This window comes from Cygnus olor, chromosome 21, assembly GCF_009769625.2.
Source record: "Cygnus olor isolate bCygOlo1 chromosome 21, bCygOlo1.pri.v2, whole genome shotgun sequence".
Taxonomy (NCBI): Eukaryota; Metazoa; Chordata; class Aves; order Anseriformes; family Anatidae; genus Cygnus; species Cygnus olor.
The window spans coordinates 6,159,508-6,187,263 of record NC_049189.1 but is presented as its reverse complement, the minus strand read 5'-3'; the positions used below and the strand labels follow the sequence as shown (position 1 = coordinate 6,187,263).

The 27,756-nt window shown below is 45.3% G+C and overlaps 1 protein-coding gene across 3 annotated transcripts in view; it reads right to left on the bottom strand.

Moving 5' to 3' along the window:
- Positions 1-27,756, bottom strand: part of KAZN (kazrin, periplakin interacting protein) — a 185,272-nt gene that overhangs the window by 113,260 nt on the left and 44,256 nt on the right. For 2 of the 3 annotated variants that reach the window (XM_040533275.1, XM_040533273.1), the window contains exon 2: positions 18,478-18,635. In XM_040533275.1, the coding sequence (XP_040389209.1) occupies positions 18,478-18,635 (158 nt within the window). Of the gene's footprint in view, positions 1-18,477; positions 18,636-27,756 lie in introns of those variants that run through there. The other variant, XM_040533277.1, reaches the window with a different exon arrangement.

Below are 27,756 nucleotides of genomic sequence, written 5' to 3'. Positions count from 1 at the left end.
TGCTGGATCAAAGCCGAATTCCATAGCATTAATTATTCAAAAACCAACGAGATACACTTTGTCGGTTAAAGCAAAGAAATATAATAATAAGATCAGCATCCTTACTCTGTGGAGAAGCAAAACGGATTTTGTGCAAATGATTAAATTCATTTGTGCAGTCAACCTGCACGTATGGTTCATCCAGATCTGCAAGGAGCCACACCAGATTTATCAAACGTGAGAAAACGTGGAGCTCGCACACGGTGCCATGTCAGACATGGCCAACGGGCCGTATGTGGTTTTGGTTTTTTGGGTTTTCACACCTTAGCCAGTTGGTGGGGCTCAGCCATAGAGCAAAAGCAGCCAGGCACACACATATATAGTGTTCTTCTCACATCTGAGAGACAAGAGCAAAATAAAACTACTTTTCTTTACCAGGGCTTAGTTAAGCCATAGCAAATGGCAGAATGGCTTTCCTGCTCTTCTCGTATCCCAAAGTGCAACCAAGGCCAGGGTACTGGGAAAAAAATAAAATAATACAAAAAAACAGTCTTTAGCTAAATCACTTTGGGCCACTGGAAGTGCCCAGTGGAAGACCCACGTAGGAGACCATTTCCTATTTCTCTGGGTATTTTGGGAGGTGCTCATAATTTAGCGAAGCTCCATGGGTTGTAACTCACCCTGAATGTCACCCAGGTTTTGGCTTCAGGCACTTTGTTCCCCCACGTATTTTGGATTCGCTGTGAAACTCACACTCGGAGCCCCATCCACTTCCATCAGCTTCACTCCGCTGCCCAAGACTGCCTTTGCTTGTCAGATTTTAATTGCTTTGTTAGAAGATAATTATGGCTCTTTCACCACTCTGGCTGCTCTCTGGACTTTTTCATTTCAGATTCAGCTCTCGGTTCAGCTCCTTACGAGAGGCTCTGAAACTCTCAAAAACTTTCCTGCCAGTTCCTCAACCTGGCTCATTCACAAGTACCTCCAGCTGTTCCCTGGTTTGGGGATTTGGTTTTAAAATGCATTGCTTAGATCTCTCATTTTTACAAAGAGCGCAGCACTGAGATTTCTATCCTAGGCATCGTAGTTAACCTCCTTTGCCTGAGGCGATGGAGAACTGTAATACCACCAAGTGCTTCGCAACCAGCCTGTACCAGAAACACAACTGCCTTCTGGCTGCCCTCTTTTTTGTGACACCTACAGAGCGAGGCATTGTTTAAAACCCTTGTTATCGGCCTCGATGTACCCAGGAGGCTTCTTTCTCGTGCAGCTTTTTACTGAGCCATCCTTTTGCTCAGGGACTTTGTCATCTGCTCCCAGTTACTAGCGCTGTTTAGAAACCACAGAAAGTCAAGGGGCTGGGCAAATGCAGCCTTTTTCAGTGCCCGCAATCTGTTCACCTTTAATAACTCGAATCACTGTCTAATGATAACAGGCCCAAGCGTCCACCCATTTTCAAAGGTCATCCAAAGCTCCAGAGATCTGCCTTCACTTCAGAAGCCCTTCTCTCTTCCTTGCTGCCTTTTCTTCCAAGCTCATGTACAGCTTCTAACAAAACCTGCCTTCGCTGTGAGTCACCTGTGTCAGCCTTCAAAGTCTGGACTTGGGTCTTCAACATCTGTATGTCTGTATGTAAATGCTAGCGTGAAAAAATGTTTCTATTAAAAAAACATGTATCTATACACCGTAACCATTCCGTCTCTTATCTCCAAAATGCCAACTCTTATAAATACTACAACCTTTTCAAAACTATTGACTTCAGATTTGCTCCAGCAACATGCCAGGAAACTCAACTATTTCTATATTGGAACCACATTTGACCACCAGTTCTATTTTCCCTTAGTTCCAAGCGACCACAGCTTAAAATAGCCAGAAACAATCCCGTTAATACATTTGAGGCACTTACTTAGGCCGCAGGAGCTCTGCTTTCTCGGAAGAAGGCTGCTTGCTGCAGAGCATCCTTTGCAGAACTGAAAGCCACGGGACTTTTACGCACCGGAAAACAGGACACAGCCAAGCAGATGGGTAACTGCAGCACCCAGCCAGTACTAACAGCAGAGAAACTCCAAAATGTTCAGCGTTGCCACCTCGCTAACCAGAAACATGGCCTGAATGCCCCAAAATACAGTTCAGCAAAGTTATTTCCCTGTTTCGCTTTGTATTGATCCCAGAGTAATTGAAAACTGACGTTCGGGTCCTGGCCAGCGCTGGCTCCGTTTGCCATCCCTCGCAGAGCGTGCACGGCCAGAGGCAAGCCAAGCACACAGCATCCTTATTTTCCCAGAAATTCCCCTTGCCGTGCATGGCTCCTTTCCACCGTTCTGCCTCTTCCCCATGGCAAAGGTTTTCAGGCTGTAACCTGTGACCAAGCCGCATGAACCATTGCTTTGCACCTCCATCAAGGGCACTCCCTCCCCGTGCAGGACAGCTTGCTGCTGAATTCTGCAGAACCCGCTCATCCTGCAGGAGCCAGGCTCCGCGCCTCCCCTGCCCTCCCAAGTGCTGGCTGGGTCTCGCTGCCAGCACCCTGCCTGGGAAGACATCTGCTTCGCAGCCAGGGAAAGGCAGCTGGGATCGAGCAAGAGCTGCAGCCAGACGAGCTAAAGGATTTCTAGTTCAGCTTCTTGGCCTGGTACTAACCCACGGGTTTGTTCTCAGCTGTTCATTTTCCTACATTTTACATAGGAACGTATGTCTACAATTCTATTACTCCGCTCAAAGCCAAGGCCCTTTTGCCATTTTATCGCTTACACAGCAGAACTACAGTACACAAGCTCTCAGCATCTCCCCGTTGCCCACTGCATAGGACACATCACCTTCATGGCTGCCACACTGAACACACACAATTGCTCACTCCTGAAAATTCCATTTTTATCGAGCTTTAATGCTGTCCGATGGGTCCTCTGCTCATTGAGAAGCAAGCCACCATCAGGTCTTACTTCTTTTTGTCCTCTGCTTCTGCAATTAACCAAACGTGGTGGCCAAAGCCTGCGTTGTATACAAAGCACCTGCACCTCATCGAATAGGAAGCAGCAGTTTCCTAGCTGGAATGCCAGCACCTGCCTCTTGAAGCTCAGTAATCCCACTAATTGGCTCCTCCTCTCCATTTTGCCTCTAAACATATATTCTGAAGGGCGACAAGAAGTGCTGCCACCTGCTACCACTTCTTTGCGTGATTCCCAGTGGATTACTTCTACGTATTTATCCTGAGCAGAGAAGCTGTTCGCCCTCCAGGTTTATTCCCCACAAGTGCTGTGTAATGGGCTCTGTCCTTGCGGGAGAGACACGTGTGAGTCCTGGAGCTGCTGCCCGCACGGCCCCGCAGCTGCCGGCACGCTGGGGACTTGAGAAGCCTTTAATTATCCCCCTTTCAGTGCATAAGGCAAATGCTGCCTCTGAGCACATAATATATTATTTTAGTAGGCTGCCACAAGAGATCTCTTGGAAATATAACTTAATTCATGAACTGAGATAGGTGTGTGCTATTTATATTATAACTTACAGCTTTCATAATGTTGGCCTGGTCCCCAGGATTTGGGAGCTGATCTGCAGTTTGTTTCCCGTGAGTGCTTGCAGACCCCGGGAGTGTCCGTGTCACTGGTTATGCAAGCAAAAAATGTATATACGTATTCTTCAGAAATTTCAAATACCTCATGGAAGCTTTTAAATGAAAAGGTGTGGACTCATCTGATGTGTCCATGGGGGAGGAATAATAGAGAACAGAAAACAAACCTCATCAATCACAAAGCGGTTGGCTTTAAATAAAATTTCTGAGAGACTTATCCCTTCATCACAGCTAAAGTCACACATTATGTTACCCCAGCACAGTACCCACCTCTCAAGTTAGTTTCTTAACAGTAAATGCTGCTGGCAAAACAGCTACTGATAACTCTGGTACCAAAACGTGGACTGATGTTATCTGCAGGCACTGGTAGCCCTCACTGCTCCAGGCAATTGCTTTTGGGTGAATTTAGGTATTACCCTCTTACTTCCACACTGGATACCAGTAATATTTTAGCTATCACAGTGTCTTTCAAGGCAAAACAAGGAACTCACTAAGAGCCGTTAGCATGAGCATTTGGAAGGGTTCTCCGGCTACTGCCTGTTCAGCTTCTTCTCTGGGGCTCAGCCCCCAGCAAACTGCTCAGTAAGGTGCCTACCGGGGTCCTCCTCAGCAGGATGTGGCGTGGACTGGAGCAACCCGAGCAGGGCACGGAAAGCAGCAATGAAACTGCACCACTGAAAGACAAGGCAAGGCTCCTACCTAAACAGAAACAGATTTCTGCACAAGACAGAAACTTCATTTACGCACAAGAGAGATTCTCAGAAGCGTCACTGCCATAGTTGCTCAAGTTGCCTCAAAAAATGTGGCTTGGCACCTGCAGAACCCTACCGCTTCTCAGCTCCTGAACGTCTTATCCAAATCTCTACTTTCCTCTCTGCCTCCAGGAGAACACAAAATGCTTTCCAATACGGTAGCTGTTCCTACTAAAACCGGTCAGGAAATCACCCCTTCATGCATATTTAAGAACATCACACGTCTGTGCATCTGCTGTAGATGTGAACCTTACTTTTTTTTAAAAAAAAAAAAAAATCCATTTCAAAAATAATCAGCATTTGCAAAACCTGTTTCCCCTCTAGAATGGACTCCCTAATAAACTCAAACCATTAAACGCCCCAAGCTAGTTTATCATCTCTTTTCCATGACCTTCATCTAACTTCGGCTTTCAGATCCAGAGTAGGAGTGAGTTATTTTGATTAATGATGATTACTTCTTTGTCAGACCAGTAAATCAACTAAAATAAGAAACTCATACCTTGAAAGATTTAAAGGAGTTGCTGCCAAGTATTTTTATAAGGTCTTTATTCACTCTCCATTGTGTGCACTACTCTCAAATGTGCCACAACAAAATCCCTTGCACTATCAATCCCCCTGCCCCCTTTTGCAAACATTGCATTTTTCCTGTGTTTTCGGCAGAGCAGCTACATTAATATAGCTGTAGGACTGGCTTCTTTTCTTGTTTGTGCAGAGTCATCACCTATCATATGAGTAATGTAAGCGCAGCAGTGAGATTTGGGTCTGCTAATAATTTTGGATTTGACAGCGAGGGTTGCATCAACAAGATGAGCGAGGAGAGCATAGTTATTCCATGCAACATTTCGCTGTAAACATTATTTTAAAACCCTTTTAATCCCTTTTTAAAAAATCCCTTCTTCGGTTCTCATTTGAGATGTGCACATATACAAAGCCTCTGTTGCAGTACCTGCTACCAAAGCCCGCTTGTTTTTCCTGCAGCACACAGCAATGTTTGGCCACCTGTGCTCTGTGCAGTGAGATCTCACTCCTCCTCTCCAGTCCTGACAAAAGATCCAGGTGTGTCTGGAGGGTTTGGCAAGGAACTGACCACGGGGCACTGCTGGCAGAGCAGGTCCACGGTTTGGCTGCAAGGACAGTGGCTACTGATTGCAATGAAGCTCTGAAGCCTTTATTTCCAAGTTTAAACCAAGCAGTCAGGAGGAATTTGGCTTTTCCTGCAGCACCAGCTTTACTGGGACAGCAGCGTGGCAGAGAGTGAACCTGGCAAAAGAAAGCCTGGGGAAGGGAATGTCTACAGAGCAGCAATTACTTTGATTTAGGGCTCCTTCACCAAGGAGGAGAATTAGGAGAGGAAGATATCAGAGCACTTTCCAGATAGCCTTTTCACTCCAACTATTAATAAAGAAAGAGCTCTGATGAATCCTGCCCAGGGAGCGGACAGCCTGGAGCTGAGGGGGTCTGGTCCAGCTCACACCCAGCAGTGTCACAGCCGTGGCAGACGCAACCGGCGGAAAAATTATAATTACGCCTTCAATTCCATGCATTCAGATGAGTAACAGCATCACTGCCACTGCTTTTTTCCAGCAACTCAAGTGCATTATTCATAGGGGTTTTAACAAGTCTGTAATCATGGGAACTGCTTCCTTTACCATATTTTTAACCACACGGGAAGAATCCGAGGACCACTTCAGCTCCCGTTTCAGACCGGATGCCATTTGTGTGAATGCAACTTTGCACACTGAAAGAATTACTTTAGGAAATCACAGAGAGGCTGAGTTTTGAAAATATTCCCCAGACTTGGCTTCTGTTTGAAGAATTTCATCTGGATGTGTTCAAAACAACTCTTAAGCTGCTTGCTTTGGAACTGCAGCACTAGCCAAAGATGCCAAGGCTGCTACACCTGCCCTGGGAAATGTCCCTCTGCTTCCAAAGGTCCCTTTTTGGTCTTTCAGCTTTCAAAGCTGTCATAGAGGGTAGCGATGGGGCACATCAGCAGCGATGTTCCTGCAGCATTGAGCAAGCTTTAACATCAAGATCTCCTGCCAGCTTCTTGGGAACAAGCCGAAACATCTCGGGTACACCTTTGATGCCCGTGGTTCCACGAGAGGTGTCACAGGTCGTTCCTTGCAGACAGCTGCATTTGAGCACGGTCATGGGGACCATGGAGGTTTGCCAGGGATGGGAAAGGGGGTGGCAAGACGTGCTCAGAAGCACCTCTTGGAAAGGGGTTTCTGCCCACTGCTCCCTAACAAGAGAAGTTTTCAGTAAAGCACCAACAACGCCGAGACCAGGATCTGTACCTTCAGCATGGCTTAAATAGAGCCAAGCATTCACTGCAGAGGAAGCTATGAATTTTGTGCCTTTTTTTTTTCCTTTTTTAATCAGGCAGCCAGTAAAAAATAAAGCTACTGTGCTCTGTAAAAGCAATGTCAGATGAGAATGCTGTTTTCATGTAAAATCTTGGCGGTGTTTGCCAATGTAAGACAAGCATCAGCCACAGATGTTAGTTAAGGACATCTTAATGTTGTGCTCACTGTGCATTCTGCAGCCTAATTACACTGCCTTCATTATTAATAATGTACAAACTGGGGAGTAATAGATTAGGACAGTTTTCGTTATTTTATTTGGGTCATTTGCAATGTAAGACTAAACCAGACAGCTAAAAAAGAAAAAGAAAAAAAGGAAAATGTAAATCCTTATACGAGCAAAGATTGTTAAAAACATGAAAAAGAGAGAAAAAGAGAAATAGAGAAACAGACCTTCTTCTCATTACCATTACGCCAAAAATAATGGAGACTGACATCATTTGGAAGGGAAAAGGGAACAATTGGGGAATATTAAGTAAGACTCACATCCTATGGTGATTCTGAATTCCTCTATGGAGAAAGACCAAGCAAACAGAGGTGATGCATGCTCAGCCTCTGGCAGCCTGCAGCCAGAAAGGGAAGGTCACACTTGAAAGTACAGCAGAAGCTACCCTAAAGTCAGCTGGAGCAAAATTTCAAAGGGGGCAGCACTCCCTGGCTTAGGGGGGATGCATTCAGTTTGTACCTTTCTTTTCTTTTAAGCTGGAAAATTAAGAGATCTTGACTTCCCCCAGGCTACCTCTCTCTGTGTTTGTTCCTTTTACAAATGTGCTTGCTTCTAACTGTTAACGTAGCTGCTAGGCTATTATAAGAGTCCTAGAGCAAACGTCTTTTTAAACTATTGCAGGAAAGAATGGAGATTAGAAAGATATTTCAAAAAGAAAACCTTACTTTTTTGGCTTTCACATAGTACATATATTCTCTTTCCCTAAAGCCACTTCTGGGGAGATTTCTCATGCATAAATAAACATTAACCACTAATTCACAGGCAGGGCAAAAAGTACTATTTTAAGAAGAAACCAGAAAGATGGCCACCGGGGTCACATACATCACCAGCCACTTGTACAGGACTCTCGTTACTTTTTGCAAATTAGGGAACGGCAGCAAGAAATCACGCTAAGTGCACCAACCACCAGCCCCCCTCCCCTTCCCCAGCCAAACCCTCCTAAATCAGGGACATACAAACAGCAAGACCACAATGAAAAACCAGATGATGTGTCAGCACAAAGAGGCTCAGCACTCAGACCCCATCACTTGTTATTTTATCTTGCTTGATTGCTGTGTGGTCTTGCTTAAAGAAAGCACCTCTAGCAACCAGAAAGTGCTGCACGTACTCTCAGGTCAACGGGAATAAGTTTAAAGATGGTTTGCAACAGACCCCTTTTACAAGGGACAGTTAAATGCTTATGTTATTAGAGGAAAATTAAAAGGAATTAGGCTCTGGGCTGCTCTGGGAGTGCAGGACGGAGCCATCCAGCTCTTCTTCAGCATCTCCCCCCAGTGGCACCACCGCTCGCTTTCTGCAGCGCAGTCCATCCTCTGCAACCCAAACCATGGCTTTTGCTGTAAATTTGCCCCTTACCGAGCACCAATTTTTGTATTCATTATTTTGCAAGGTCTTAATTAACACTGTTGCTCTGCCCTCCCTCTCATGCCAGGTTTCAGTGGTTTCACCTTTCATAGCAGTAACAGTGTGCGTCCCAGCAAAGGACAGACGATATCTCTGAAAGATCTGGTATCCTCTCTCTGGGAGCTCTTTATTTACCTGGGAAACATATTCAGAGCCTCCATTTTTAGAGGTGCTGTGTGCTTGAAATCTAATAAAAGTTTGAGCTGGGTGACTGAGCAGCAAATTATTGGATTTTCCATAAGAGCCAGACTCTGCACACCAGTGACGAGGTTAAGCAGAAAGAGCAGGTCACCAACTATCAACCTTCCAACAAAAGAGTTAATTAAATTCAAATATCAACAGAAAAAAAATAATAAATTACGCTTCGCTTATAACAAAAATTTTCATGTAACATTTAACTTGCAAAAAGAGTGAATGATTCCACTGACGTTAATATTAAACTAGGATGGTTTTGCTTTTAACTTAATCACCAAGCAACCAAGTAAGCAGGAGAAGACAGGCTATTCAGCAGCAATCCCACAGACACGTCTGGGGCTGAATTCTGACACTGCACCATTAAAATCCATGGAGATTTTCCTGAGACTCCCATGACAGGAGAATCAAGGATACGCAAACTGACGTCCGATTCCACGTTAATTGGTCCCAACTCCACTCACGGTTCTAGTCCTGCTCAAAGCCTTTTAATTCGGGGAAGAGTTGGGCAGAAACGATAGCAGCAATTAATTGCTAAGAGGTACCAAGGTGCATTACTTGATACTTATTATTAACAGCATCTTTTAAAACACTTTTCATCCTAAGGATCCCCGAGCTTTTACACACATTAATTAACGAAGAGTCTCACGCTATCACTGTGAAGTTTGTACTATTCCCAACTCACGGATAAACGAGGACGATGGGAATTAAATTACACCCTCATATTTACACAACGAATAGCAGACACCTTTTCCCAACAGGGGAAACAGAAAAGTGGCAACGGGGTCTCACAACGAGCAAATCCAACGCCTTGCTCTGAAAATTGGAGAGCAGAGAAAATCGAAGGAGTCTGCCAAATCCTCGTGTAAGTGAAACGAGAGCTTACGTGTGCTGAGTGCTTTCTTCGCCGAGCAGCTTTGCCTAGGGCCTAGAAGGAGTTAAAGTATACGGGACTGCAACATCTGGACAAGATCTGCTGCCAGGGTTAACTTCAGGGCTGTTTTGAATATTTTTGCCTCTTTCCAGTATCAATAGCAGGCCAGCATTCTCTTCTAAAAACCAGCTCTTCTATCAGCATTTGCTTTCAGAAACAAAAGGCTTTCAGAAACAAAGCGGCTTGCAAAATTAGCTCGCTATCCAGCATCTGAGGCACAAATCTGGAGAAGTAACTTCATCTTTCTCAAGCGAGAACTCAGAGCAACTGTTGATATATGGGGAAAGAATGCAAACGCTCAATCTCGCAGAGCCATTAAATATTTATTAGCCTTTCGGAGACACAAATACAAGCGTAGGGCTTGACTGGCTGCGTGCGCATCCCGGGTGGGCTCAGGCAGGCAGCGAGCTTGCGGCTTTGGCTCTGGGGGAATTGCTTCGGGACGGAGCTCGTGGGCGTCCTGGTGCCTTATTACCACGGTGCAGCACTGGCAGAGCTGCCTTTGGGGGCAAGCAGGGGCTGCCTGCTTGCAGAAGCAGAGCCCAGGCAAAAGCTATCAGAGGGAGCAGGCACGATGCAGCCGGGTGAGCCCCCTGAATCTGGGGGGAGCCCAGCTCCTAGGGGAAGACCCCATCTCACCTCCTGGTTGCATGGGGCACAGCAAAACCACCTCAGCAGGGATGCTAGCAGCACACCGTGCAGCCCGAGTGTCTGCAACCTGCTTTACACCAGCTCCATCCATGCCCATCTTGAGGCAGATAAGAATGACAACACCTTATCACCACGGGCTGCCCCCCTCCTATCTCTGCCTTCCTACAGGCTTCTCGCACCCGACTACCAAGTGGTGTTTGGAGAGAATAAAACATGCTTTCTGCGAGTTTTCATTTCCTTGACTCATTCAGAAAAGAGAGCGGGGGACAGAAAGTTAGGCGGGATTTTCTGTTCCATTTGTTTGCTCCACAATTGGTGTTTTCTTTGCGTATTAGCTGGAAATCTGCATTGCTGATAAACCGCTGCGATAGCAGATACACTCTAGCCTCCCTAATTGCTCCTTCCACATTTATGAGGATACTTTTCATTTATCTCTCATGAACTCTAATTAACACTTGCAGAGGTTTTACACACACACTCATGCATGCACCCCCCCAGTCATGAATATACATCACTTTTTAAGCGACACGGAATTGCCATCATCTTTTCTTTCGCATTTACCAGGTCTCTGAGGCTGAAAAGCTGTCTTTGGCCAGCTGCTCGTAGGTGGGAGAGCCTTTGGTGAGTGAAGGGACTGGGCAAACGGGGATTTTGGAATTGTCTGGGTACAAGCTGGATTTGCAATGCCTGCTGTCTGCAGAGATCTTGGATTCTTTGCGAACTTCCTCTTTCAATTAGTCTTGGTTCCCCGTGACTTCAAGAAAGGCATCTACCTTGGTCAAATGCTGTATCTTTTATAGACACACACACATATATATGTTACTCTCCATGAAGCACAGTGCTGGGTTGCTACACAACATCCAGCTTCGACCTCTCCCCTGGCATGACCTCCATACAACAACAAAAACATAAAAGTCTCCACTAATTTATAAGCAATTAATTGAAAAACAGACCCGTGGAGAATCTCCCCGCTGTACTCTTTAAACACAAGGTTGTATCTTCCTGTTTGTAGAAGGGATTATTTTTTTGAGTCTTTTACTCTTGCAGGGTTGCAAATATTGAAAGTATCTCTGAGCTTGCAGAGATATCAAACCTAACTCTGAATAATGAGCATATTCCAGTACCAAAGGAGAGCAAAATAAGAGAGAGGGAAGGAAATCAGAGCCACAATGACACTGTACTGCAGCATCTTTTACCTAATGCATTACTAACAGCTCCACTCTTGCAGCACTTAGGTGATGGCAAATGTAATATTGCTTTTCAGTACTGTTACCCAGTGATATAAATATTTTCTCGCAGTGATTGCAGGCAAGAGAATCCATCCATTGCATAGCAATAACACGGAGAAGGCAGAAGCAAATGAAAGCCAAGTCCCTGACTTATGGTCCCAAGCAGAAACCTTAGTGAGAGCTCACCCAAATGTCAAAGAAATAAATCTGTGCCCAATTCACAGAAAAGGCGTGCAAAAAGAGAAGAGCAGGATGGGATCACATTGCCACTGGCCACTCTTTGATTCCCAATCCCTTTGCAACAACACAGCCTTTTCTCTGAGACTTTTCAACTTTGCACACCATTCAAAAACCTAACACGTGCTGGCTTTCTTGCAGGATTCCTCCCCAGTTTGCACAGTGTAGCACCAGAGCAAAGGGACGGCGGCAGCCTCAGCAGCAACACACATCCGTGCATGGCAGATCAGCCGAATTTAGGTTCCCTGCATGTTCGGTACGGAGAAGGATTTAACAAATTCAGAACGTCTTTTTTTCTCCAGTCCCAAGGGAGGATGGGAGTGGAGGCTGGCCAGGGTACAGCGGTGCCTAAATGACCACAGCGACCCTGGGGTGACAAACTTGCTGAGGACAAACGTGCAGCCACAGCTGTTCTGACTCGGCAGCCACGCACCAGGCTGATGGCACAGGTTGGGGTCAGCAAGAGTGAAACGCTGGGTGGGCTTGCTGCAGGCAGCATCACCCCCAAGCTGCAGTCTTCAGCATCCCGAGGTAGCCAAATATTCAAGGAGTTGGCCTTGCTGTAAAGCTTTCCGACTGATTTTGCATTAGAACTATGTAAAATGGCACATAAAGCAGGACCTTGGCAGTGATGTGGACAAATAACTGGTGACTCTTACTTGCCTGCCTTAAAACTTTAAAAAATGCAACCACACATCCATGTGCAAATTTCCTAGTTTTAAGTACTCAGAGAAAAAGTATCTTCAAATTTGGATTAGCTTTGCCCTCACTGGCAAAAGACACATGAGAGGCTGGTGTGAACCAGGTGGGCTTTTGGCCTCCTCAGACATGCACCAGGAGCTGCATAAACCCCGTCTTTTCCTCCGTCCATGCGGTGGAAGGAAACCACCCGACCAACCAAATGGCATCAGACATTTTGGAAAGCCTCTCCCTTACACTAAAACAGAGGGACAGAGAAAATCAGCCTCAAGAAACCAAACCCATACGACCCAATAAATTGCAGGCAGTTAAAAACAAGCGATGAATAATAAGTAGAGCCAAGGTGTGACGTTCAAAGGGATCGTAGCTCCCGCAGGTCTCACCATTTGTGGGTAACTAACTATGTGTGGGGTTGTGTTGGCAAAGGCAGCAGCATCCACGCTGCTGCGCACCCACTATTTTAAGGATACCTTTGATCTCCCTTCATTATACAGCACATCATTCTCCTAATAGATTGAGCTACCAGAAGCAATCCACAAATCAATTTCTCTTCTCGCAGACCATGAAAAGAGGCAGCGGGTTGTCAGGTACACGTTTAGGGAGAGGCGCCACAGACCAGGTTCATGTAACACATGCTAATGATGCCATTAGAGACAACACGGGCCTTGATGGAGCTTGCTAGATGCCGCGTTTTATCTTCTCCTTCAAGAGAAGTGGGAGTCCTTTGTGCTCCTTTTCAGGCTAGCCCTAGCACGATCATTAGAAGACGGGTTGCTGGCTTGGAAGGGGCTCAGAAGATTTCTGCTTATGGAAATGGGATGACAAGATTAATTTAAAAATACAGCGTGTGGAACAGCAGGTTTATTTTTCACTTTCCCCTGTCCTGATTTTATCTGATGCTTTTTTCCAAGCTGAACCTGCTTACAAACTGTGAACACTGCCATGCGTGAACACCAGGTTAAAATTGTATTTTATATTATTCGATAGAGGGGAATTAATGTCGTATCTACTTCTGCATCCCCCACAACACATCAGTGTGGCAAGTATGCTTTCAGAACTCAAAACAATTCAAGTTTATTGAAACAAAGGGTAAATTTTCCCTTCCCATTTCTTCCTGTAGGTACTAATACAGCCTACTCACATGAAAATAAAGGTCACAGTGTTTTGTTCCTAAAGCTTGGTCTGGTACAAGTCTGAAGAGCAGATGGTGGAAAGCATTTAACTAGCAAGCACAATATTGCAACAACACGGTTGGGTTTGTACAACAGGCCTCTGTAGAAAATGAGAATTATTTTTAAAGGTCAGCTGATGCAATAGCACTACTGCTACTCGTCTTGCAGCTACTATCGCCACTGTGTCGGTAACAGTCTGTCTGGGAAAGATGACAGAGACTGCTGAAGAAAAGAGTATAATTTGAAAGAGCTCAAGAAATTATGTTTTTTTTTCTGGTTGGAGGCTAATACATATATATATATATGTAAAATAGCTGGTGGGATATCGAATGGTTAGAAGTCACTCGTATCAAGGAGGTTTCTCCTTTTTGCAAAACTGAAAGGCTTCCTCTCACCTTAAATCATTTATTTTATAGGACCCCAGTGTCAAACTTCAAGGGCTCATGGTGGTGATTTTAAGCAACAACAACAAAAAAAAAACTTCCAACTGTAAATGAAAAGGTTCTTCCTGATTAAATTTTGGGGCAACATCTGTACTATTCTGTTAACAAATTCATCTAGCAGTACCACCTGGTTTATTTTCTTTCTTTACCTAAGAATGCAATGAGCCCCTCAGCAGGGATGCAGTCAAATATATCTACATCCTCATGCTCGCTGAATTACACCTAGTCCACGACTGAAATCCAATTAAATCTAAGCCAGCTGCTCCACACTAGGCTAATCCTATCTTAACTCATCATTCACGGTATGTCCACATCTGAAAAGTCTGGTTCAAACCAAAAGATTGTATCTCTGAGTATCCACCCCTGCTGCAGCAGTGCCTAAGTGGGCCCCGATGACAATCGCACCTTGTTGAGAAAGGAAATGAGTGAAAAGATGGCAGTTCTCCCAAAGAACTTAAAATCCACTCGAAGTCAATTCAACGCTTTATGGAAGTAGCTAAATGTTCAGAACTTCCTGAAAGCTTGGCTTTTAAGGTCAGGCATCCGGGAATAAGAAAGAGTCTGTTTTTTTTTAACACATGTACTTTCTTATAAGGGAGAATACTAACCTACCCGAGGCTGCTGCTGGTGCCTGGGTGCACCTTGTCAATTCATTAGACAAATTGCTTCAGCAAACCGCTGGATTAGATCTGATGCCTGTGACGCAGCCACTAGCTGTTGGCTACCTTCTGCTCCACACCATGCACATCTCTCACAATAGCAATTAGAAACAGAAAGTAAAAGAAAAAAAAAAAGGCAATTTAGGCATAGCTGAAGGAAGATTTAAAGTTGGGAGGTGTAATGGATTCTAGTCACGTGTCTCTCAGAAGCAATAAATCCTGCTGAGGGAAACGTTGGAGGAAAAAACACTGCTTGGCTATAAAATTCCACCTCTGAGGATTATAAAACACCACGCACAGAGCAAACATCCTTCCCAGGCATAATAGGACTGTCAGAAGTGATTGACAGCAATGACAATCTATCATAGAAGGCCGTACCCGTGCAATAGCATCCTGCACGGGGCTGGCTGGCAGAAATGAAATTGTTTATTCATCCCTATACTATGCGGAGGATGGAACATGTCACAGAGCGTAAATGTACCTTTCCTCCCCATCTGCTTTTACATACCAGCGTTATCTAGGTACAGCTTTTAGTTCACGTAGCATTACTCTGTTTTCCCCCCGGGTTTCTCCCCTCTCGTGCCCTCCGCGCAGACTGCACGCTGAGTGCTCTGAGGGAACACGGCGCCTCGACACCCCCGCGCCGGCACTGCCAAAATCCCGACACAAACAGCAGAAATGAGCAATCTGGAGGCAAAGCTGCAGCCCTCGCTGAAGGGAGGGTGACGCTCTGTGGCTGGCAGCGAGCAATCCCTCCCACGGGGTGTTTTCATGATGAGAAAACCCTCCCTGGGCCGGATGGAGACCTCCAGGGTCAAGATCCCCGCAGATTGCAATGACTTTCATTAACTTCTGTCTTCCCTGGGCAGAATCTGAGCTGACGGCCTCAACCGAGCTTATTACCTGTCCCCAAACGCTGCTGAGGGAACCTCTCCACATCCCATCCTCTTGGCCAGCCCCAGCAGCAGCTCTGTGCTCCACTCGCCCATGCTGCTCCGCGGTGGCATTGTGTAGGATCGGTGCAAAACATTCAAGGCAGTGCCCCGATCTCCACGCGAGGATGCCCCGCTGCATATGGGAGGAGATGGTTTTCTGTAGGGGCTCTTTCTCTGTTCTGCCTTTGCCAACAAGTGACCTCCAAGTTGACAAGACAGACAGGGAAGACAGTTCTTCCAAGAGTCCAACAGAGAACTAAATATGGTCTAATGATGGGACTGGGCTGACACTCAGCAGAATGGAGCCCAAATTCTGGCTCTGAGATAACACAGCTGTGAAACCTTGAGCAAACTGCCCATGGCTCTGCTGCAGCTCCTCTGCTCCCCACTGGTGAGCTTTGTCTCCTCGTCATCATGGATGAATGCACACAGCGCACAGCACAACCCCAGCGAAAATTACTCTGAGCATTTGTCCAAAGTGGAAGACCACTGGCCATTGATCAGTTTTGTGATTCACCTAAAAAAACAAAAAACAAACAAAAAAAAAACACCTACCCAAGAGCAAAGCTAGATCCTTGTTGGATCGGAAGCATTTGCTTCAGCCATGTCTCCTGGGCTGCTGGTGTCCAGAGTTACAAGATTTGTACGATCTCTCTCCACGTCAGAAACGCAGCACTTTGAGGCAGTCATCCCCAAGGGTGTGTTTTAAAAGCAGCATCACAGAAGCGAGGAATGCCCGTTAACCACCACCCCCCGCATCAGCTGATTGTGCTGGGTTAGCACTCCAGCTAATTCCTACCCCAAAATTGAGGCTGGATGTTCTCTCCCCAAACCGTCTGCCAGCCAGAATCAGGCCCATGCCAAGAGAGAGCTGGAGAGGAAGCAGAAGGGCCAGACCCTGGATTTCAGCTTTTCTTTGTGCAGAGCCTTGCACAGCCCGTCTGATTTAGTGCCCATCTTCGTGGGCTGGGATCAGGGGAAATGGAAGGAAATAACTGCACTGGTGACAGTTTTTCTTCCTTTTTACTTAGAGCACCAGGGCAATGAGCACGTGCCCTCCACGCATACCCGTGTGATGTTCCTGTTTGGGCAGCTTGCTGCCAGCCTCGTGTTCCTCCCGTTCCTCAGGAGATTTATTTCATTGGGTTTTTTTTGGTACCTGATGTTGTCATCTGTTCAGTTGTCACCTGCTCAGTTCCATCCTTTTGCTCATTGTTGCTACTGCCCACCTTGTCATCCTTCCAACTCCAAACTCCCAGGCCCAACAAGGCCCTGTCCTGCCTCAGAGCAGACCCAGGTGCCCCACGGGGATGCCGTGGCACTTCCCACTGCTGTTGGCATTTCCTTCACCAGTCACCCAGGTGGTGCTTTGTATGCATTTAGGACAGCCAATAAGCAGTAAAGCAATTCTCAGGAGCTAGAGAAAGAATTCCTGCGTAAGGAATTCTTCCATAGGCACTTTTTGCCCCATATTTATTTCATCTGCAGCATGCAGATGCCTGTCAGCATCTGCCTGCTCTCACGCCTGACTCCCCAAAGGTATTCCCACCTGCAGCACAGGCTGCATGTGCAAATCCAAATGCACAGTTTAACCCTTCATCTTCTCCATGTCCTTGCAGCAATGCCCCAACCAGTGATTTGGGAAAAAAACAGGTGATTTGGCTAAAGACGCACAGAAGAGAGGTAAGCTCTGTAGCCTGCAAAGCCTGAGTGGACATCTGCTAGGGTGGCATCTCTGGTCTTTGGGATCAACTGCCTCTCCCATCCATCTGTCCCACTGGACTGTAAGCACTGAGCATCCTAAAACTTCAGCACACCTAAATACATTTCCCTCACTCCGCATGCAAGAATATCCAAATCTAAACTACATGTCACTAACACCAGGGATTCCCAGCTCACTTCTTGCATGCAACAAAAGCCCTATTAGCTAAAGTAATTAGGACCAAAGGGCCTTGAAAGTGAGAGAGACGGATAAGATAATCACCAGGCTCCACCTGGGAGAATATGGGAATAAAACATGAAAGTGTGTGGTTTTCTCTGTTTGCATTTTCCATTTAGGTACTTGCAAAGAGCTGGTAGTGAGTCGCAGAAAACCGAGCCCTGGGGACCGTCTGGTTAGCAGAGGTGTGGCTAATTGTGGTGATGCTATCAGCACCAAGCCGGGCTGGTACCTACAAGGGCAAACTGGGGTTGGCATGGGATAGTGATCAGGAAAAATCCTGGGTAAGATTATTTTGCACACAGCACAGCTAATCCTTACAGGAATAATTTCCTCTGCTTTTATTTTCTTGTTAGGCTTCTAATGAGAGGTGAGGGGCACAAGCTGCAATATTCAGAAAAAGAAAAATCCCCCATGAAAGGGACCCAGGAGTGGAGCTCTCGACCCCTGGAGAGCTGTGAGTGCAGGGGCAGCGTGAGCCTTACTGGAGCAGATAGTGGGGCTCCCTGCCTCCCCACCAGCCCTCCAGTGCAAGCTGCCATTTTCCATCTAGGCTTTGCAAATAAAGACTACAGGGGAGTATAAAAAATAAATATATACAAAATAAATATTTCGGATTTTTTTTATAGGTTGAAGGAAACACTCCAACATAATAAACTTATAGAGGGAGAGATTTTGTGTAGAAGCAGCAAAGACATGAAGCAACATCTGCGTAAGATTTCCTGACTTTTAACTGACATTTTGGAGCCGGGTTAAACCGACAGCTGAGCTGTGTGTCTGGCACTTCTAAAAGTGGCATCAGCACAGATGCTTAGTGGCAAAATGATTTTCTTTTGCTTGGGCTGACACTGGATTCCCATCCACAGGTATATCAATCTCCAACCCTAAATTTAACACTAGGGCCCATCAAAAGCTGCTCTCTGCACTGAGATGGCCTTGCTGCAGCTGTGTGTTCTGGAAGCCCAAGTCCGTTTTAAACACGTTTCAGGGACTGCTTTGCACTGCTAAAACCATCCCTAAAAATGAACTACTGCCTCTGGGTCTGTGCAAAGTGCCTTTCTTGTTGTAACAGATGGGAGTGCATTGATTTCGTACCTGTGCATCCATTAAGAGGTGCCTCATCAGCATCATGGCACTTTTCAGAGATTCCTTCTCACTGGGCAGAAAGGCATCTTCGTCTTCATCCAGTGTTTTTGACTTGTTCACGATAAAATGGGAGATCTGGTCGTTCAAGGAGTGCAGTGACTCCACAGCTGGGGAGACAGAGAGCAGAAAGGGGATGAAAAATGTGGGGACAGCCCAGGCCATTTTCTCTCTTTGAGATAAGGATGGGAACAAGATGCACTTAAATATGTTGACATGGAAGCGTTAGCTGCAAATATTACTCTTCATAAATTCATCTGATATTAGCATTCACAAAACCCCAGCTGAAGCTTCTGTTACGAAACAAGCCTGTAAGCCTTCTCCCCTAAGATCTGGCAAATCTAAAGAGCAGCATTGCATAGCCATGAAGAAAGCAAATTACTCAAGGTCAGGTAGCAGGTCATTGCTAGAATAAAAATACGAAAAAATTAGCCTCCTGGCTCCCAGCTCAGAGACCTGCTCCCTGCATGTGCTGGGTCCCAGATCTTCAGACCACACAAAAGGCACAAACAGGTAAAAGTGGCTTTTTATTTATTACTTAGGGTACAGAGAGCAAGACCATCAACTACAATAGCACTTATTTTATCTCTGCATGATTATCAGTGCTTGAAACCCTGTTAATCTTTAAAATTCTCTCCCCCAGGGTCAAACCCCAGGTATTGTGTATGGGATTCTGCTCCCAGTCGTGTGGCAGCACATCAGAAATCAGAATCGCCATGTTTCACACAAGTCCCCCAGCAATTTTATGCCTTTTATGATGCTGCAATTTACACAGGCTCTAACGATATGAACTAATGACAAAATTTATCTCTGCACAATGAAACCTTTGCATTTCTACCGATTTGGAAAGTCTGTGACGCAATCAGCTTTCAAACCATCGCAAGTGGTGAGCTTTCATCTTTACTGTAGGCTCATTAAATAAATGAGGCTCAAGTAACTCTTCAGAGTATTTTCTTTCTGCCAGTGTCTCACGCAGCAAAAGCCCTCGATAAGCTTGTGGCTCCCAGCAAGCTGAGCCGTGCCTCATATCGCAGACCCTGCTCTGCTCCAGCTGCTTATGCGTAACGCAATGTGTTATTTAGGACTCCCTGACAAACTGATTTCAAGAACACCAGGCAACTGAAATACATTCAACCTAGTTCTGTCCAAAGAAGATCTTACCACGAAATTCAGAGTGGCAAAGACTGGCCAGAAACCACTCCTATTCAGGAGCAAAGCTTCCCCAGACGGTCCGCAACAAAGAACGGGTACATCTGCACAATGCAGGGGTGAAAGCACAGAACCATCCTCACCGACAGCGTTTGCTTTGGAAGGACTGAACGCCCCGAAACGGCGTCTTCCTCCTGCACTCCCACAAGAACATTTTTCTTGCTTTGCTACCCTGAGATCAAACCAAAGGGAACTGCAACACAGGCTTGCAACTCATCCAGTGAGGTCTGCATGTTGCCCTTTGGTTCCTGGTTTCCTTGCACAAGGCACAAGTTCTGCACCAAAACCCAGGACAATATTTTTAGTTCTCTGACCAAAATCCTCTGGAAATTCCCTGTGTACACTGTCTGTACTCAGCCAGTGTTTTCTCTTTCCCACAGGCGATTGCTGTGCTCTGTTCACACCGCTAGAAATGAGGGTTTGCCAGCACAAAGGCTACAAACCTCTGCACATCGGACAGGATTCATGCCAGCAAAGGGTGCTGGTGTGATTCCTCCAACAAAAATGGAAGTAGGGAAATAAAAGCCACACGAAGCTTTAGCCTTCTTAGAGAAATTAGTTTTATATCTTGAGAGGAAGAATATCAGGGTATAGCATTCCTCCATTCATATGCACACACGGGTTGCTTCAGTGCCATACAACTTTCCATTTTACCAAAAATCAGATGGCCTTCAAGCAAAAGCTTACATCTTCCTTTAATAAATAATAATTTTACTCACGGGTGGGATTTATCCCCAGCACTCCTAGGCAGCCCCCCAGCTCCGCCAGACACCGAGTCCTGAAAGCCGTTGTCCCAGCACCAATGCACGAGCTCTGAGCCTGTCCCATCTCTCCTGACCGGTGAAGAACTGAGGACTGATCCTTTTTTTTTCGTACTCTCAAGTTTTGACCTGCACCACAAGCGTGCTCCTCCTGGGGGTAATGTGAACGCCAACCAGAGCCCGCCTCCAGCTGGTGGCCTCACTCCACATCTGTGCTGAGACCAGAAACCAGAACGCGGAGCACTTCTCTCAGCCTTCACGTTTTAAAGTAATTAAACCCAAACAAAATGATATTATCTAAAGTTATTTTAACCTCCTTGTCTGAAGTGACAGCTCCATATTCCCCATTATTTTCTTATTTACCCTTTGGGAAGTTCAGTGTTGTTTGTGCAGTCTGGGGCGCATTAAGCTCTGGGGGGCAAATGCTTCTCTCACTGGTAATTCTCCAACTCTAGAGAGATGCCACAGATACCAGAACAAGTATTTTCCAGCATGAATGCAGAAAAAACAGAACAGTATTTGACTTGTGCTGATTTTATAAGCTTTTAAACTTTGCTTAACAAAACACACAGACAATGGAAAACTGTGAAAACAAAGCAGCCTGAGTCTTCTTTGGGGAAGTAAAACACAAGTTTCTGAACCTCCGGCTACCAAAGCAAAAACAAAAAAAGTATAAATAAATGTCTACTCCTGACACATTTTCTGGGAGTCCCGTGTCACAGCCTCCCATGGTCCCCTATCATATATGCAGAGATACCTGATACTCCTCATCCAAATGAAGAGGAACTCCCTGCTTGTACCCACTCAAAATCTAAGCGAGAAGGCTAATGTGGGAGACATTCCTTCCCTCTCGATGCTAGTCTGTAACTATTTCTGCTGAGCAGCACTTCACCAAACCTGGCAATTTCTTTGCAAATACATAACACGAGATTAAAAAAAATCTGACTACGGACCTGAAATATAAGCACGGGTATGTTCTGCTCAGTTTCAAAGGCATCTTGACGCCTTTAAAAAAAAATAACGCACAGCAACACCATTATTTTCCCTCCCCATATCAGTCCTCATGGCTTCAGGTTGATAATACGCCAGTAACGCCATGAGCGAGACAAGCAGCTAAGTAAAGTTACAGCTATCAACGCCCCATCAGCTTCCCAGCTTTTCCCACTCCAATTTCGACGTTTCCTCACTGCAAGGACCAATTTCAAGAGGTGAAGAAACCGTAACAATTCTCCGTTACTGCTTCGACACCACCTACGAGATAAGAGAAAAGGATGTATTTTGGGAGGGCCGCTTTTTGTGGCCGCTGCCATCCAAGGCACTGCACAGCGCAGGTTTTTGGGCAAGGACCATTTGCCACCCCCAGAAGCCAGAGCGGGTCATCAAAGCTTTTTTTTTTGCAGGGCGCTTCAGGGCACGAATCCTCAGAGACAAAAGGACGTGCAGGGGAGAAAGGAAATTGCTTTATTGCTTTTTGTCAGAGATTAGGGGAAAAACACACACACGCATCTATATACCCATACACATTCATGCCAACTACTGGTTCGAGGAAGAGGCTGAAGCAATTAAGTTGTTCCAGGAGATCCCATTTTATACTCTCCAGCTACTGCCCAGATGAGTGCAAAATAAACTGTAGATGATATATCCTGAGATCTACGGACAAAAGCCAGCAAAGTCTAAAATTAATTCTCACTAGCGGGTCTGACTAAATGAAAGACGACACACGGTAATAATTTTAACAAGGGACGCGGAGAAAGGATCCCTGGGCTCTTCACCTGACTCTGTGGCAAAAAAACTCAAGAAGATGTTCAAGCCAGACTTTTCTGCAAGCAGTCAGCACTTGTCACTGCGGCTGGAGATGTGCTCCCACTGAGAGAAAAGGCAACAGGCGTGCGGAGTGCACCGATCCTTTGAAAATCTGTCCCACCGAGCACAGAGAAGTCTTTAATGTGTGGGCTGCCAGGGAAAGCCTGCCTCTAATGAGTGTTTCTGACTACCCAGCGAAAGGCACTGACGTGTGTGGGCAAATTGTGTAATTCATTGTGGCCTAATATTACAAAACAGCTTCTCGAGTAACAGCTACGGGGTTGGGTTTTGCGGAGAGGAAGAAATATTCCAGGCGCTTTGGGCCTTTCCTTTACCACCCCTCCCAACTCTACCCACACCACCACGCCAGTCGCCCACAGATGTCCACAAGACTCAGGTCCCCCGAAGCAACCGCTGTGTCCAGGAGGGAGCTTCCTCATCCCACAGGACACGTCTCAGCTGATACCTCCTTTGGATGGGAAGGTAAAACTGATCTGGTCATCCTTTTGACTTTTTTTTTTTTTTTTTTTTTTTTACAGTCAAAGACCAATCTTCTCTGTGATTTGAGCACCAAGAAGAATGACCCCGCTCATATGAAGCCATATGAGGAATCACAGCCGGTTCTCAGACCCTCTCTCAGAGCCTCAGCAACAACTGCATCCCTCTGCACAGGTTTGAGGAGAAGCTGGGACTGTTCCAGTGAAAGCTGCAGCCCCCGACCTGGGACCACCCCAGAGCCCTGCAGGTGTAGGCTCTGACACTGAAGGCACATTGGGGTTACAGCACGTGGCAGTGTTCCAGCTGAGTACAGTGTATGAAAAGATCTTTATAGAGCTCAGCTGTAACTGATGCCTGACCTTACATATGTTTCTGAGGTTGCTTAATGGGTCTTTTGCTGAGTCCGAAAAAAATTCAACGTGCAAGATAGGCAACATTTCGGTTTTCCCTGATAAACGATTCTGATTAGGAAGCGTTTCCCACTGTAGCGTTTGCTAATTGCACTTGGACACATCCATGAATTTATTCACTTACTAGTAGAAGAAATCTGCCTTCATGAAAGCGAAGCTCATGACAAGTGTTCCCCCTTCTCCCGTACCAGTAAGGCACTGGTTGAACACCTCGCACTCACAGTGCGATGGGAAGCTGACCTGCAAAGCCCATGGCCATCACGATCCCAAGGCAGCATCTGAGCAAACCGAGCCCATTCTCCTTTCCCTGAGCTGCCATGCACCTTGACAGCTGGAAAATACGCTTTGCAGCATCTGCTCCATCCATTTGCTTGTGATATTGCTATTTACATGACCCAACCTTTCACTCTTGCTGTGTGCAGAATCATCAGGAAGACCCAGATCTGAAACGCTCCATAAATATTTTCTCCTGGAGCTGGTATGAAGAGTCCTACAGATTTTTCTTTCCATTGTAGTCTTTAACTTGTTTCAATGGAGGCATTCAATGAGCCCCTCGCAGGAATAATTTACCACACCATTAACTGAAGAAAAAATATCTGGTGTCTACATTAGGGGCTCAATCACCTTTCAGAGAAACACTGTGAAGAACTCATTACAGTAATTACTAATGAGCTGGCCTCTTTGGACTGTAAATATTTTCTATGTAACTGGCAAAGAGCTGCATTCACAGCTTCCCAGATGCAGAAGAAAGCCATCAGACCAATAAATGGCCCTGCAGTTCCTGAGGAAAACGTGCCCAGAAATGAAGCTGGTCATTTTTTCAGCTTATTAGTTTCTCCTTACCAATCTGACCTTTTTGGAAATGAAAAATGACATCAAGCAGTGGAGCTTTGTGGGGTTGCGACAGCTCTTTAATAATCAAAGCGTTTTATTGAGACCTCAGGGTTTTGCTTGTTGTTGTTTTAATGTTGTGAGAGCTTCTTTCAAAGTTGGATTTTTAAGTATTTCCATTAAAAAGTCAATTTTAAACTGTCCGTAAATACACAGGTACATTTTGAATCCAGCGATCTGGAATCAGATTCTGAAATTTCTCATGACATTGCCCCTACATTGAAAAGCATATATCCTAGTACAAAGCAGAAAAAGGATGAGAATTTTGGAGCCATGCTTCTTTGAAGACAGATGTCCATGCTCCCCTTAGAGAAAAAAAGGCCAGATGTAGAAGCTTGGGCACTTTCGGAAATTGACCTTTCTCCTTAATCCATGCCCATCTGCATGGACACACTGACAAATGGGCACTTGGCTCCCAGCTAAGGCAGCAGCTCAGGACTCCCAACACAGAACACAAATCGTCCTTTGCTGGAAGACAGAGAGCCGTTGGGTTTTGGAGAAGAGGGTTTGATTGTGCTGTGAGGGTGGTTATATAGTGGTAACATAACCACCATAAGTCCAAATCTTCTTGTATTAGACACCGTGTCGGTACCTGCCTGTTCCTGGTACTGTCTGAATGACAATAGCCACAAAAATGAAGAATCATTGTGAGCAAAATGGCTTCCGTCCGAGTCCTGAACACATAGTGCAAACATCTCATGAAACTAAAGAGTGTTCCTACCAAAGTCACAATTTATGCAGTGGTTTGTTTAAAAAGTCTTCCAAATGTCCTATTTGAGCACCAGTTACCTGTGATTTCCATCTGATGCTCAAAAACTCCAGAGGTTTTGTATCCGAGATAGGTCTGCACTGAACAGGGAGAGAAAAGCTCTTGCATTTTGCTATGGCTTTCTGCTTTTTTATCAGCCCTCTGGAAAGCACTGTGCTTTTCCTCAGTTTCTTTCTCTCTAAATCAGGGCTAACACCCCAGAGGAGTGAGGTGAAGCTCAGTGTGGAGTTTGGCTAAATTTTTAAAAATTAAAAAACTTGGTGTTTACTCTAGCTAAAATACTGCCTGGGGTCATGTAGAAAATAAGCAATAAATTTCTATTCTGGCAACAGCCTTGCCAGAGCTATGAGAATATCAGAGAGCTGAAGAAGTGCTCCCATGCCTGAAAACCTGCCTTTCCCTCCCCAAGCTCTATGAGCTACACTAATAAATAACACACTGCCACTCACTCCAAAAGTAAGACCCAAAATGAAGATAAATTCCTCCGCTGTGTTTATGCTTATGACAGGGAGAGCACGGAATAAAGCAGCCGGTGAGGGGTCCTGCTGCTCCTGCGGTGCTTTGAGCAGAAGGAGCCCACGGCTCCTCCAGCAAATTTGGACCTCACCAAACTTTGTCAGCCTGACTATTGTTGTTCTCAGAAATATTTGAGATGCTTAACTCCCCAGAGAGCTGCAAGCTGCCATGCCAGGAACATTGTCAGACTTGGAGAAACGCAGCAGGCACGATGCCAAACCGGTAAATCTAACTCCTGCAGGAGAAACTCACTTCAAATTCGCCAAGAACCAAAAAGCCCTTTCCAAAGCCAGACGACGTGGTGGCACCCGGCTTCAGAGCTGCTGCTCTCTTGTTTCTGCTGGGTAACCATTTACTTGTCATCTCTTTAGCTAATTGTGCAGCTATTGTATTTCATAAACAATAGCTACTTTATTTAGACAAAAAGGAAGCGGCCGACGAAAATGCTGCACGCCAACACAACGGCAGCACAGGCCAGACATCCAGCTGCTCCGAATTGACTTCAGAGGAGTGAGGTCCAGCTGTGCTTGCAGCTGGGATGGCGGTGCTGGGCTCTGGAGAGCCTACAGCAGCTCCGGTTACCACTGTGCCCAAAATTGACTCCACCGTCTTGGATAGGTCACTTAAACCTTAGTGCTCCAGCCTCCCATCCGTAAATACAAGGACTGTAGCACACAGAAACATCATAAAACACAAACACAAGATGCCACCGCGGGTGAGGGACTCGCGTGGCTTTTCCCTACCGTTCAACTACAAGTTATGAATTGTTCTGGTTTAACAAGCAGCTCCTGGCATAAACAGGATGCTCCGTCTCCTCAGTGTCAAAGGTGGAAGAAAACACTTCCTGAAGGGAATTTAATAAATTGCAGGGCTTTTCTGGGTTTTGAATAAAATGAAATTGTTAGAAGACAACTGAGCTTGATTTGTTTCCCACCAAACATCTGGAAGTATGTGAAGCAGTGCCCTTATGAGTGTTGAGAGACTAATGAATATCATCTTGCCAATCTGCTAGGGTTGCAATAATCAGAGAAGGTCACCAGAAGTCCTGAGACTGGCTTAAAAAATCACAAGATATAAAAAATAAGACAAACTGGGTATTTTTGCTGATGCTTTTGAGATTTTCCTTTAGCCCTTAAGTTTTCACTTCTCTTAACCTGATGGTTAGAAACTTAAAATATAATTAAAAAATCTGTATTTGCTGCATATGAAAAATAGCAATGGTTATGACGCTTGCAATAAAGACACAAAAACTGGCAACCTGCAAATCTCCCTTTGAAAGTGTCTGTGTTCACTGTTCATAGCTGAAAAAGGGATGGAGGATACTGTTAAAGCAAGTATTTAAATTTCCTTGGAAGACTTCTTGAGCTGCTTAAAACCTTAAGAAGTGACACTAACAAAATGCTGGGCTTAGCAATTCTATCCTAAAAAAAAAAAACACACCTATATTGGCATAGCGTTCTAAAAAGCTAAAATTCATTGGCATAGCATTCTAAAAAGCTAAAATTCAAACACTGGGAGCGCACAGTACAAGCTGAGTACAGTAAATCAGATGGTCAAATTTTATCAGGCACTCACACAAAACCAGCTGTCTCAGTGAGCCTGAGAGGGGGGTCTGGTTCCCCTGCAGATAAAGGTGACACCGAGGATCACACCAGATGCTACATCTGCACTGATGCTGCCAGCAGAGCCACCCACCATCAATTCCTGCCCTGTTCAGTGCCTCCTACGGCATTCCCTTTGCATTCCAGACCCGTACTCCATGAAGTGCACAAGTACTATTTCCTTGTTTTACAGACTGAGAAATCCAGGCCTTTTTTTCTACATTTAAAACACTCAACTCACATGAGAATGTCATCTGTGGATGTACCATGCCATGGATGTTTTGGCTTATTTGTAATTTATGTTATTTTGACATTACTGCCTAATTCTAACTGGTAGCCATCAATCCATTATGTCCAGTAACACCAAACATATTTATGTGGAATAAAAATAAGCATCTAGAAATATATTCATACAATCAAAGTTAAAATGAAACTATCTTCAGTATTTAATAGTCCTGTCACAATTGTATCTTTGGAGCAAAAGCTTCACATTCAAGACACTTCTTCAGTGTCATTTATTTTCATGGGCACAGACCTGAATAAACTCCTCCTAAAATAAAGCAGATTTTTCAGACTGGTATTTAACTTATTCTTTCTCTTAACTATGTCTATAAAACATAGCAAGAGCGTATCCTCTGTAAAGAATATTATCCTGTGATCAACTATGTCTGTATGCACAGCTTCAAACTCAACTCGAGTGGATTTCCATACAGCGAGAACAAGTAACACAAGCTGCGTTCCTAGAAAATCTTTCATGTCTCAACTTCTCCAGC